Here is a 14575-nt window from a genome sequence, read left to right on the forward strand (position 1 = left end):
CTCTTAACTCTGTGAAATATAAAAAGGAGCCTAGTTTTTGGATACTCCCCCAAGCCAGGTCGCCAGGATATTGTTTGCAAATAAAGAAAGGGTTTGTACTACATGGTATTTAGGGTAAAATCTTTACAAGAGAGCTCTTTCTTGAAAAGTCTGAAATACACATAGTTGGTTAAGGGCATAGGTTTGGAGTTAAACAGAAATTATCTTTAACTTTGGATTTGCTAGTCAAAAAATGGCACTATAAGCCAGTCTTAAACCCACTGAGCATTAAGCCACAGCTTCCTTATCTGAAAAGTGGGGATGATAACACCTACCTTGCAGGGCCATTGTGAGAAATAATTAAGAGGGATATTTTTAGAATGTGAGTGAGTGTATACCTGTCTTCTGGTTAAACCTTCAGTGGCTTCCTACCTCATTTCAAATAATTTCCGAATTCCTTCCATAGCTTATAAGCCCCGTATGTGACCTGCCACTTCATTGAGCCGTGGATGTTCCCTGAAAATACCAGGCACACAATCCTCGGGGCCTTTGCACCTGCAGCTCCCTCTCTGGACTGCTCTTCTGTGAGCTCTTTATGCATGCGCGCACACGTTCGCATACACAGACATTAGCCTTTTAGGTTTTTGGGGTTTTTTTTCCTTCATATTTATCAGTTCTGATAGATTGTTTTTTGTTCATTGTCAAAATTCCCCCTAGAATATAAGCCATGAGAGCAGATGCTTTGTTTTTATTTACTGCTCTATCTCCAGCAGGGAATTCATTCATTAAGCACCTCCAGTGATCCAGTGATCCTTAGCTACACATCTGGGACTCACTTTTTTTTTTTCCTATTTTAAGTGGTTCCTAATGTTTAAGGAATTCTAAGGGTACCAAGGAGCTGCAACTGGAGGTCCTTCTGTGGGGGGCTCTGGAGAATGGTTAGCAAGAGGTCCTGTCTGTGGCAGCCGTGGAGGTATGCCACTTAGGTCTCCTTCCGGGGACCCTGCCACTAGCTGTGTGTCACCAGACAACCGCTAGCTGCTGCAGCTGCTGATGACATTCATGCTGAGATCCCCAGCCAGCGAGTGACCTGGAAGAGATTCTGGAACCGTTCCTTTTCTGCCCCAGATGAGGCTGGTGGGCAGTCCTTGCTCCAGGGCTTCCGTCCACCTGGTGGAGACCCTTCCCCTCTCCCCTCACAGGTCTTAGTTCTGCCTCATGGTTTGAAGGCTCTCCCTGACTGCTCCTGCCTCCTCTCCCTTATCCCTGATGCAGTTAGCGCTCCCTTCAGTGTAGAATGATGCTAAGCCTTTGGATCTGCAGTTTTCTACAGCTCTCGTCTCACTATAGAATTCTCTGGGTGATAGCAGTGGACTTTGTATACATGTTTCAGTAATTTCTGCACTTTTTGCAGACTGCAAGAAGCGAAAGAGCCAGGATTGGCCCTAAGATCCATTGGGACTGTGTCTTTGAGGCCCAAATATAAGCTGTTTCAGAAGACAAAGTGTAAGGGAGTGATATAGCATGCAGCTGGTGTAAAGGCAGGCATTTTTAAAAGCTGAATTACTGAAGTAGGAAATGTGTACATTCAGAGGGAAATTCCATGGAAGTCCTTTGAGGTTCCTTTTCCTTCAATGACTCTGTTCAACTTGGGCTACCATCTCCAGATAGCAATAGCTCAAAACATTCTCTCCTCGACCTGCTTCTTCAGATATATGTCTTCTCTGTCACTTTATTTCTAATCATTTGCTCAGTGCGGTTTATAATTCTGGAACAAATTGTGGTTTAATTAGGAGCGCTTTACTGAAAAGGATTTTCCAGCTTGTGGTCATGCTTCAAGCCCATCTGCCAAGAGCACATCTCCTGTTGTTCTTAGAATTTTAGGTGGTGGCTGGGGGTGTGTGTGGGGGGGGTGTTAGAGAAAAAGTTATTTGGGCACTCGTTAAAGAATGATAGGGCAGACTATGGTCAAGAGATGACTGCAGCGGAGGTTATACACTACTCGGGGAGAGGTTGAGCTCCACTCTGAATACAATGAGGAAGGGGGGGATTTGTAGCCAAGGAGCAGGTGGAAGTCACCTGGAGACGGTGGAAGTTGAGGCACCTGATCAGATATCAACGGTGATCGCATCCTGATGGTAGGAGATTCTGGCTAAACCAACTTAGCAGGATTCCAACCAAAATCAATCAATGCAAAGACAGACATGGAAGCCCAAAAGTGGAGGTCTGGCTGGGAAGAAGATGCAGAGGACCCCGCCTAAGGTTTGCTCAAGGAGAGATTCTTTGGTGGCAGGGGAGAGGTATGGGGAGGAAGGGGACATATTTGATTTTAATGTTTGTTATAAATATTTATTACAAAAGTAGTTCTCTTCCTCCCTGGCTCTGAGTAAGTTTGTCATCTTTAATTTTTCCTTATTTTAATTGCTAAAGTCACTAAGTTTTGACTAACGTGACAGTTTTCCTGTCCAAGTAAATTACTTTCAGTGACCACCCACTCCTCCTAAAAGTGTGTTTCGTTGACCTTGTTCTTCCTTCTGCAAGCTAAGACGTAGTGACTGAATATCCTAGGAATAATTGCTTCAAGTGTTCCATGGCAAGAATCAGGGAGCCTGTCCCAGTGTCCTGCCACAACACAAGAGCTCTCTCAGAATGTGACATTCCAGATTTGGCTTCAGAATACCCACATCAGAGATTCTTCAGGGAGGGAGAGGGACAGAGACAGACACAGTCTGGCATCTCACACTGGCAGACCTTAAAAATTTAATCCCAGATCTTTACGTCTGTATCTGGAAGTAAACGGGAAAGTGGAAATTCACAAACACTGATTCCCATACTTTAAGCAATCAGAAACACGGAGTTTGACTCTCTTATGTGGCCCATCCACGCACATCCTCCCCCGACGCCAATTCAAATCCTACTTGAGCTGACTACAAATTACCACAGCCAAAAATAGGGTCATAGGCCTTGTTAATAATAAGCACCATCAAGTTAAATTTCAGGGTTTTAAAAGATATATAACTTGAAAAGTCAGGAAAGGTGTTATGCTTTTCCCTTGCTGCTTTTCAGTAGCCTTCATCGACTCTTCTAAGCCAGGTCACTTGGAATGTTGAGGATATTCTTTCTTTCTTTCTTTCTTTCTTTCTTTCTTTCTTTCTTTCTTTCTTTCTTTCTTTTTTAATTTCAGTAATCTCTACATCCAACATGGGGCTCGAACTCACAACCCTTAGGTGAAGAGTTGCGTACTTTTCTGACTGAGCCAACCAGGTGCCCCGACATTCTTTGTTTCTGAAGAAAGGAAAAAATGAAATGGTTGGGAGAAAAAATGGAAAAAGTGAAATGATTAAAATTTTCCACTTGATATCAGAAAAAGAGTTCACTGTATCTCCATCATTGCTGAAATGAGCAAGTTACATGCTCATGGATGGTTATTGAGGGGGAGACATTTTCATTTCTGTTCCTGTATAATTTAGAACAACAGGTCTGGCACCTTGTGCAGCTTTCCAAATAACTTCCTGGATTGCCCTCTCACCATCTGAGAGCACCATCCACCCCGTCAGGGAGGTGCAGGGCAGGGGCTCCTAACCCCAACAGTATCTCCTTGGGTCACTACTCACCAACTGAAGAGGCTAGAAGCTAAAACTGTGTTCTGAGGGCTGAGCCTGTGTGCCTGATTTAGCCTGAGGCTGGCTTGTGCGGGGAACAAACATGACCTGACCTCCTTGTGCAAAAAACAAAATTTCACTGAGCCGCGTGCAGTAGTAATTTACAAACTCTGGGTTTCCTCCATACTTCGGCTCCCAGATTTGCATTCTGGAGCAGTGGAAGTAAGTACACAATAGTACTGTTGCTCATTGTGAAGAGATTCTCTCCGTGCCGCCACGGAGATGTGTCTCTGCTGCTTATTATCTGTGTCCTCTTGGGCAACTTGCTAACCTCAGGATCAGTTTACTCATCCATAATGTAGTGATGGTGTATTTACCTCCTTTGTTCTTGGATGATTAATTGTAACCGATAACTGGCAACATTAGTAATAGTTACTGGTACAATGTTATTAACAGTCAAGAAAAATTTACTGGGTTCAGATTATGCCTGAAGCACTCAAATGCCCAGAGGTAGCCTGTGAAATGGGCAGTTGTTACTGGTTGTTCTCCCTGCTTTTGGGGATGAAGAAACAGAGCTCAAATAAGCTTGTAACTGTCCAGCCACATCCGGATCTGGTCTGTCTGATCCTGAAACCAGTGTGAAATGCCCAGTGGTTTCTGGTGTCCATGAAGTGATTTTTGTGCTATTGACACATGTTTCTACCACATCCCAAAGTAAGCTGTGATGCAGAGATGCGTACCACTAGATAGGATGAATGGAACAGGGGTTTAGCCTGAAGGGAGGGAAAGAAATATGTGAAGGACTTCAAATTACAGACAAATTTAGCAGTCAGCCACTCTGTGGACAGCAAAAATGTTCCATAAAGTTGACAAAAGTGAGCTTCAGAGCTGCTACTTGTGATCCTAGTGGCCAAAGCAATGCAGGAAAGGCCGTCATGGGACTGTCTGCCGGGTCATAAAGGAAGCAACAGATCAGGAAAAACCATTTTACTTGGTACTAGGTCCTAGAAAACACTCTGACGTGATGTACGCAGCTGTGAAAAACACCCCTCCGAAATAACCTGTTAACAAGTACCGTCTGTGCAGCTTGGGGGATTCACAAGGAGGCCTCAAGACATACTGTAATAAAACCTAAAAAGTTTCCAGCACCTTCTAACCCTAGTGATGGTTACTGGCATTCGGTGACAAGAAGAGCAGAGCCTCCAGATATGACTGCTGAACAGTTACCTGGGCCCAGCCCTGACAATGGCACCCTCCCTTCTGGGCCTCAGAGCAGGTACGATTCAAATGTGTGCTTTGGTGGAGCCAGCAATCCCAGCTCTGCCCTGTCAGCTATTCTGTACTGGACAAGACGCTTCATTGCTGTGTCTTGACGGCCTCCTTTATAACATAGGAGTAAGAATAGTACCCTCCTTGTAGGAATGATGGGAGGTGAATAAGGTAATGTGTCTGAAGTGCACGTAGCATCACCTGGCGCTCAGTAAGCATATCTGCTAGTAAAAGCTGGCTCAGGGGCACAGAGGCAGTACTCTGTGTATTTGGTGCCACAGACGCCTTGGGGGTTGCTTATCAACATACCAAAACTGTATATATCCATCTTGGTTTCTGGTTGAGCATTAGATAGGCGGAGCAAAGGTTTATATTCATTTTAAACAGTTTAACCTAGTAGGGACATCTGTCTAAAGAATCAAAGGCCATGGAAAGGAATACAAAAGCTGCGAATGCTCTTAATGTTACGTGACCAGTCTCTTCACAAGGTAATAGTGCATAGCAACGGTCTGGGTTGGAACAGCCATGACCAGTGTCTTCCTGCTCCTCTGTAGAATGTGAGCTGAGAAGCCCCAGTGTCTATCATCTCACAGGGTCTATAAAGTAGAAGGGAGATTAACAAATGCAGTGAACATTCTGGATCCTTCCAGGGGGAAACCATACCCATGAGGGTAAAAAACAACTTCTGGACCCATCTGTTATAGCAGGTCTATAAATCATTTCTGCTGACAGAATGTCATCACCAAGGGCTTTAGTTCTAACTTGAAACCAAGTAAAAAAATTGTGATTCTGAGAGAGGAAGCGTTTGTGCAGAATCAGAAAGGCTCCGCTACCTCTAGCCAATTCCTCTGGAATAAAGAGCTGAAATAAATAGGCCATGTGGCATCACTTGGGCTCTGAAGTTCCAGGATCTTGATAGAAAGCACTAGCTCCTGGTTAACTATTCCAGACTCCACCTGTGTCCCTAGTCTGTCGTCTGTTTTCATGCCAGTGGTTTATAATGTTATTGAAGTTTGATAAGACCTCTAGTGGCGTTTCGGTAACTCAGATGTCACTTGTCTCTCTCCAACTTTAACAGAGCCCTTTTCTCTTCCTGTCAGTTCTTATCAAACCAGGAAACAAGGACAGTGAGCCCCAAGTTTCCCCAAAGGTGGAGTCTGCAAACGCAGGGTTCGTTTACTGACCGTCCAGAAATCTGCTGGTAATAGGCACAAATTAAAAATCACCTTTGTTGCACAAGGTTTGTTGATTTGTTTCCAGTACTTTATAGCCCCATGTGGTTCTCATGGCTACCATGTGTAGCTGTGGCCGCCTGGCACATTTGCATCATCACTGAAAGTCTATTGGACAGCATTGATCTAGTGTAAAGCCTTGCAGAATTGGCAGAACATTTAAATGAGATGGTATTTGTGAAATCTCTTGCACGATAGCCCCAAATTAAATAGTACTAGCTGTTTTCTAATGACTACTACAATTTATTCAGCACTTAGCTTGTCCCAGGCACTTAGGCTTTCTCAATTGTGAGAGCCTTATAAGGTTGGGATCCATTTTCTTAATTTTACAGATGGGAAAAGTAAAGTTTGGTGAGGTTAGGCAGCACCACCACCCAGATTCTCCAGCAGATGCCTGCTGAGGAGACTGGCACTGGAGCCCAGGAACTGTGAACTACAAAGCCTGGACCCCAGCACCACCTCTAGAAAGAGAGTCCCCTTTCTAGAAAACAGGAGACTCCTGCTATGATGTGAATGTCTCCACCCATTCCACCTCTCTTTATCTCCCCATCCAGTCACAAGCGCAAAAGAGCCTCTGCACAGCTGTTTAAGTAAAGTGGTGTTGACACCTTGATTAGCCAGCCCCAAGTCCCTTTCCCTAGCTGGCGGTAAGACTGGACCATTCCCTGTTTGATGATGAGGCCCCACAGTAGAGAGTAGAGAGTTGTAGCATTTGTAATGCTGGTGGGTAATGACAGTGGGCAAGAGGGCAGGAGAGCAAAGGTAAGAAAGAGCACAAATAGGGGCATCTGGGTGGAGCAGTGTCCAACTCTTGAGCTCAGCTCAGGTCTCAGAGTCCTGAGTTCAAACCCCGTGTGTGCTCTGCATTGGATGTGGTGCCTACTGAAAACAATAAATAAATAGACACACAAGTAAAATAAACTCAACCACCTGTTACCTGGAAGCCCCACTGAATACCTGCCTCCTCTTCAGAGTATTCAGTCTGCTGAGATTTCTGCCATTCCTCACATGAAGAAATGGGATTAAATTTTGTTTAACCAAAATACTTTTAGAATTGAAACAGGGAAAATATTTTAATGTACGTCATCTTGAAAGTGACCTGAATCTTTGAAAGACAGGTTGTGATATTAAGTCATGTTGAAGTGGCATGTGTTAATAGGGGGAAATATGCTAAAAACAGTGTTGAGACACACAGCTTTTAAATATACTCTAGCCTCGATGAAATGGCAGAAGTGCCTCAGGAAGCCCATCGGAGCACCGAGCAGGGATCCTTGAGGCAGAAAAAGGTTTTTGCCTGTAGTGATTCCAGCCAGAGTGATTCTTCGCACCTCTCAAATAAAATGCCTCACTCTGGTCCCCTGCCTGTTCACAGTTCCACAAAAGGAGTTCCTGTGCCTCTCCCAGGGGCCTAAGGAAAGAATGAGGTTGGGCTGGAGGAGTTAACTAGTCCTTGAGCTCTAAAGTGTGGCTGTGTCGAATTTTAGGAGTCCTGTGAGAACTGAAATTCTGAGCTCCCTGGAGGAAGTTCTGTTCTGGTTTGTCTCCTTACCAGAGAATCCCATCGCCATTTGTTAACTGCCAGAAGGATTTGCAAAGGAGAACGAGACCAGCTTCCTTTGATGACCCACCCCCCTGCCATGCCCAAGTCTGGAGGGCAGTTTTCCTGACAAGGAGACGGAGAATATTACTGCCTCAGCTAGGTCACAGGGCCACAACCCTAGTTGTGGTCAGTAACTCTCCTTGTGACTCTGTGTGAAATTTAACACAGCTGGTAGGGGAAAAAAAGAATGGAGATTGTGTACTTAAACTCACCCTGAGGGCCAGGTTCTTCTTCCTGTTCCTGGGAGTGGAGAGAAACCTAAATAGATTAGGTTTCCTTCCATGATTGCTGCATACTCAGATTTGTTCTGATTTTTGTGGGGAGTTTGAACACGTTTAGTCCAAGAATCTTGTGGACAGAGGGGACAACATTATTGTGAACTTTGTTGGGAACCTTGTCTTTAGCATGGGTCAGGGCTCCTTGGAGCTCCCACAGAGAATTTCTCTCTGGCAACTGCTTCTCCTAACAACCAATGCGTTTTTATCTGTGAACTGTATGGGTTCCTAGTCAATGGTGTTTTCTCCCTTTTTGCTTTGGTTGCTAGGGAGCCCAGAGCCAAATTAGTATCCTGTTTTAACTGTTTGGGATCTTATGGTAAGCCTTTTTGGAGCTATCTTTTGTTTTGACCTTACTCTACTTTTCTACCTTATTTTTCTTTTCTTTGTCCAGATTCTTATCCTGGTTTGGAAATGGTTTCCTTGTAGTGGCATTCAAACAGTGCTCCTGGTCCAGTGGGTATTCCTGGGAGGTACCTCAAAGCCACACCCAAACTCTGAGATGAGCTTGTATGAATTATAAAAAGGAGCCTGTCTGCCAGGCAGACAGCCTCATTGCAGTGCCCTTGTATTTGTACATCTGTCTATGGCAGCCTTCCAAGGACTGACCCTGATGGATTCTGGGCTTGGTACAACCCCCTCAACCTGAGTAATTTCTTGTTTATCTGTTTTATCTGTTGGCCTACTGAAAAATGTTTTATTTGAAACAGGATATCGTGTGTTCATTTATTTTCGAGCGCAAGACTTTAGTTTCAGGGTGCCTTTGATGTGCTAGGCACTCGGAACACAAATGTGAACCAGAATGTCTCAAGGACCCTGCCATGTGGAAGTTACACTCTGGTGTGAAAGCCACACGATAAGTCAATAAACAAAGAAATAAAAATAATTGCAGATTGTGATTGGTGCAATTGAGGATATAGTCAGGATACTGTAATAGAGAATAAAATGAGAGCCTTTTTTAAGGAGGTGTTAGGGAAATCCCCTCTGAAGACAGGTGAGGCGAGGTCTGCAGGATAAAGAGGCTCTACTTATGCCTAGGGCAGTAGGAAGGGACTTCCTAGGTAGTGGAAGCTGCAAGTGCAAATGCCCTGAGGCTAGAAAGAGCTAGGCAGGAGTTCAAGGAAAAGAGTTCCCATGGATTGAGTGAAGCAGAAGGAAAACAACAGAAAGTGGCATGATAAACAGTCTGAAGGACCCAGATTGTCTAGGAACTTTGAGACCCTGGTAAGGAGTACGATTTTATCCTAAATAATGCAGGAACCCATTGAATGGATTTAACGCACTGATGAAAAGTTTAAAGAGTCAGTCTGGCTGCTGTGGGAAGAAGGAAGAGAAGCGGTAAGATCAGACCTTGGGTGCAATAATGATGGTTTGGACCGAAGTGGTGGGTAGATGGAGTAAAGTGGATATACATGAAATATGAAGGAGACTCGTTAATGGAAGTGAGAGAGGAAAATCAAGAATACTCTGGTTCAATAAATCAGTAGATACTGAACAGGAAGAGGTGAAGAAGTCAAACGAATATAGGAGAATGTGTTCTGTTATGCTAGGGGCTAGAAGGATCAGGTGAAATGGCCCAAGAGTGGGATATTAGGAATTGAAATTTCAAGGCAGTAATGATAAGCTCTGGGGGTACTTCGTAACTGACAAAGAAAGAAAAAAAACATTACAGTTACAGAGGCCAAGGAATTGAAAGTTCCACCTCAAAATAAGTTGAAAAACTATTCTTATCATGTGTGTTTCATGGATCACTTCAGATCCTTATTTAGAATAGGATAGAGTGTACATAAATAATAACTATGGTGGCTGGTTCATTGTGGGTCTACTCTGTAAATACCATTTTAGGACATACTTTTGAATGTTGTGCACCAAAATTCTGTACTACCATAAAGATACTGCTTGGAGAGTATTTGAAAATGTGTGAATTCTCCTATTTTAATTAGTTGCTGATTCTTGTTTCTCAATCAGTAATGACACAAGACTCCCACTTTGTAGGTCAAGTTTAATACCTTTTGTGTGGCATACCCTTCTGATCTAGCCTTATTATGTGCCCTTCTGATCTAGCCTTATTATGTGCCCAGTCTCATCCACTGCTACTCTTGTGAGGTAGTCTAACCACACCAACTCCTCAGAAGTTCCCACTGTCGGATCAAGCCTACATGTCCTTGCAAATACTGCTCTCTGCTCCTCATGGATAATTTCTACCCATGCTCTAAGACCTATATAAAGTGTAATCTTCTGGGTCAAGCCTTTTCAAAAAGGTCGCACCATTCAAAGTGCTATCATTGTGGGTCATGTATTGGCAATATCATGTTGTTAGTAATTTGCTGCTACAAATGTAAATTTGAACCATACGTTATGGATAGTAGCTACAGCTTGCTGAATTGTAATTGTGTGTCAAGTACTTTACATTTATCAACTCCTTTAATTCCCACAAGCCTGAAAGTTTTGTGTAAATACCTCCATTTATTAGATAAGGATTCTGAGACTTAGAAAGGGCTTTTCTAGGAGACGATAAAAAATAAATGACAGAACTGGGTTTTGAGTCCAAAAGCAAAGATCATCCCATGCCCTCATTCTTTGTATTTTTCATTGCTATGTGTGCAGTGCTTAGCATGTACCTGGCATGGAATTGAAATGGGTATGATATTCTTCTCCTGTCAGAAGACCACCCAAACAAATTTGAAGTCTGACTTTGTACAAGGCCCCTGGGACTCCAAATTCTGACACTTTATGGTGGCCCAGTATCTTGACATTGGATTTACCTTGATGAATGTCTCTGCTTCCCTAAAATTTAGAGAGCTCTGTTTTGATTGGTGAAATCTGAACTACCCTTAAAGTCTTAATCCTATAATTGCTCTTTATTTGTTTTAAGTCACTGCCCTGATCCATGTTTGGCAGACAGGTTCCCTATTGTTTGCTCTGTGGTTATCTAAAAGGACAAGTTCTTTAGATCATGAGAAGGACATGTGGATTTGTTGACACATGGGTGCCAAGGCTTGGTGCAATGCAATCAGAGGGCAGAAGGTATCTGGGTTCATTTCCTGAATATTCTTTTACTTTCATTGTTATAAAATTTTCCTGCCGGTCATAAGCACAATGGCACTTTCTTGCTAAAGACCAGGGATCCTTTGCCAAGTGTATTATAGCTGCCTTTGGGTCCCTGCATGTGGCTAACGTTCCTTCTTGATTCAGATTTTGATTCTGTAGGTTTCAAACATAGTTTCTGGTGTCAAAGGCCATAACAGTGCTTCTCAAACTTTAGCGTGCATTAGAATCACCTGGAGGTGTTGGAACACAGATTTCTGAGCTCTACCCCTGGAGACTCTGATTCAATCCATGTGGGCTGGAGCCCTAGACTCTACAGTTGATGCTGTTGGTCCAAGGACTACACTTTGCGTAGCTCAAAACCCTGCTCAAGCTCTGGTTTACTGGACACCAAATGAGGTTGGACGTAAAAGCAAAAATTTCAGCAGTTTTCTGACTAAGCATCTGAATGCTGAATTGTGTAGACAAAAAAGAAAAAAAAACATAGACTAAAAAAATTATCTCCTGGTTTTTCACATTATATTAAATACAGGCAATGGTACCTCTTTTGTGGAGGGAGACCAGTTGGCTAGAATCTGGGAGTCCTTCTTCCTTCTCTGAGTTCTTCTTGCAATGTCCTAGAGAAACTTTATTCTCTGTGATCAGTCTTTCAATATAAAAGTGAATGCAAAGAGTTTTCAAGATGAAAATACTCCATGATAAGAAATGTGGTCATTAAGGTTTAGGATGCAAAAGCGTGATTTCTCATTTTCCCTCATTTAGAGGCTAAAAGGTACTTGCATTTTTATTAGATTCAAAGTGGTATGAGTCATACAGATCAACAAATTTCTTTTTAACAGGAATCCTTTGTGTTTGAACCCAACTGCCTCTTCAAAGTGGATGAATTTGGCTTCTTTCTGACCTGGAGAAGTGAAGGCAAGGTATGGCACAAGAACAGCAAGTTGTTCTTTCCTGCTCTCTGGTTTAAACTACTTTATTTCTCAACAAGCAGGCAGAATGCCTCTTGAGAGCATGGACCCTATGCTTATTCATTAGTTCAAGATTTTAAAAACGTACTTCCATGTGCTGGGCATTGGGGATACAGTGCTGATCAAGGACAATATCTTAGACCTCATAGATTCCAGTCTAGGAGAAAAAGCAGGCATTACAAAAAAAAGTAGAAGTCATTGAGTGCTGTGAAAGAGAAGGTCAGGTTGTTACAAGAGTTAAAAACAGGCAGATCTGATTTAATCTTGGGAATTAGGAAGGTTTCCTAGAAGAGATATTCAAGCTGAGTCTCAAAAGCACATTAAGAGGATGGTCATCTTGTTATACCCCAGGACTTCACTCAATACACAGCACAGTGCACACATTTAATGAATCTTTGAACTGAATTTAACACAGTAGAATTGGAATTCTATAAAAGCATTATTCCCACTTAATATTTCATGTACACACATATATTTAATGATATATATATATATATATATGTATATATACACACACACACACACACACACCAGTAATATAGTATTATATGCATAAAGGTAACAGCACTTTTATTATAAAAGTAATAATAAATAATTATGCAGACTTACATTCATATATATGAACATATACGTATGTATGTATATTTGAATGGAATATATTGAAATTGAATGGTCTTGACTATTTATGATCATTGGGTATTGCAATTACTATCCTTTATTTTTTTCACTCCCCCTCTACCTTACTGTCATTGGTGTTACCTTCATCATCATGTACCTCATCTGTGCCACAAGTCTGGCAGGATTTTGCCTCACTGCTGTATTATATTCTCTCTTTTCAGGAAGGACAAGTTCTAGAATGCTCCCTCATCAACAGTATTCGATTGGGAGCCACCCCAAAGGTACCTGTGATTGGTGTTTGCTGTTCTTCTAAACACAGATTTCCTTAGGTTGGAAAAGGTTTCTAGAATGCTATTTTAACCTGTTATTGCCCAAACTCATCAGCTGGGAGTTAAGAAAACACACAGTTCAGAAATCTTTTCATCTATGGAGTGCCTAGGTAGCTCAATGGGTTAAGCATCCGACTTCAGCTCAGGTCATAATCTCCCAGTTTGTGAGTTCCAGCCCCATGTTGGGCTGTGCTGACAGCTCAGAGCCTGGAGCCTATTTCAGATTCTGTGTCTCCCTGTCTCTCTGCCCCTCTCCCACTCATGCTCTGTGTCTTTCTCTCTCAAAAATAAATAAAACATTTAAAAAAATTTTTTAAAGAAATCTTTTCATCTGTACCTTTTGGGTGGTTTGGATTGCATTACATTTAGTTATATTAGAAACGTTGTTCACCTTTCAAAGAGAAGATGCTTTCATGGTATCAGCATCAAAGAAACCGTTTCCTTAACTCAGAAATTAATTTGTCAAGGGCCCCCTCCCTCCGCTGCCATTTTTTTTTTTCTTTTCAGCAAACAGTGAGTCACTTCTGGTCTGTGGTTGATGTGGAAATTTAAATAGCTTGGGTAGTTTCATATTTGTGCACCTGTGCACGCAGACATTGGCTCACCTTGGAGGCTCAGTTTGCCTCTGAGAGAAAAAGATGACAGAGCATATAAATCAGTCTTCTTCACAGTGATTGATTTGTTTGAATAAGAAGCTGTTTGCATAGTGGTGCTAGGAATTTAAAAGCTGGCTTTTTTCTAGAATATTAAAGCACAGTATTTATTCCCATTTTCATAATAGCCCTGCAGGTTTTTAGATGTTGAAAACAAAATTATGTTCCTCATTTTGTTCCTCTTTGTCTTTTTTAAAGCTGTCCTCTTTTTATGTTAGTTAAAATTTCTGTGTAACTATGTTGGCATTTCCTTCTGAGTTCTCCTGGAGGACAAAACGCTATTTTATTTGCTATTTAGGGTAAAATTACACTGTCATCATTCCAAATGAAGATGCCATGGCTTCTAGAGATGAGCATACTTTTTGTGTCCAGTTTACTTGACAGACTTAATCTTATTTTTTAATGACCCTTGATTGCTGGCCGTGGCAATGCCCATGTTTATTTGCATGAGACCTCAGTCACTGTCCTCTGCTGAGAGACCCCTTTGATCTTTGTGGACACAAGCAGGTCCCAGTCACAACCTTTCCATCCCATTTTCATATACCAGGCCCTGTAATAATTACAACCAAGAACCTAAAGACAGACCCTCACACCTAGTTTTCTAAATCAATAGTATTATAATACCTTTCTTACCAAATGAGTTCAAGTAATGTGTAGTGTTATAAGTTTTACCTCTACAGGCTTTAGAATAATGCTAGATATCTGGGCATTCTAGGTAAAAAGAAAACACTTGTCCTGTATATTTTTACATCAGATGAGCAATGTTTCCTCCAGGCTTTGATCTAACAATTTTTTCCTGTGTGTATATATGTCTATACAGGATCCCAAAATCCTGGCTGCTCTTGAAGCTGTTGGAAAGTCAGAGAATGATCTGGAAGGGCGAATAGTTTGTGTCTGCAGTGGCACAGATCTGGTGAACATCAGTTTCACATACATGGTGGCCGAAAATCCGGAAGTAACTAAGGTAGCCTCAGTGAAAGCACCTCTCTCCCTTTCCCCCCC

At 42.3% G+C, this 14575-nt stretch overlaps 1 protein-coding gene across 14 annotated transcripts in view; it reads left to right on the forward strand.

Annotated features, from left to right (window-relative positions):
• PLCB4 (phospholipase C beta 4) overlaps positions 1–14575 on the forward strand; it is a 424518-nt gene that overhangs the window by 269710 nt on the left and 140233 nt on the right. For all 14 annotated transcript variants that reach the window (XM_045445296.1, XM_045445295.1, XM_045445285.1 and 11 more), the window contains 3 exons: positions 11845–11925; positions 12813–12872; positions 14394–14537. In XM_045445296.1, the coding sequence (XP_045301252.1) occupies positions 11845–11925; positions 12813–12872; positions 14394–14537 (285 nt within the window). The remainder of the gene's footprint in view (positions 1–11844; positions 11926–12812; positions 12873–14393; positions 14538–14575) is intronic.

Source organism: Leopardus geoffroyi, chromosome A3 (assembly GCF_018350155.1).
Source record: "Leopardus geoffroyi isolate Oge1 chromosome A3, O.geoffroyi_Oge1_pat1.0, whole genome shotgun sequence".
NCBI classification, from domain to species: domain Eukaryota; kingdom Metazoa; phylum Chordata; class Mammalia; order Carnivora; family Felidae; genus Leopardus; species Leopardus geoffroyi.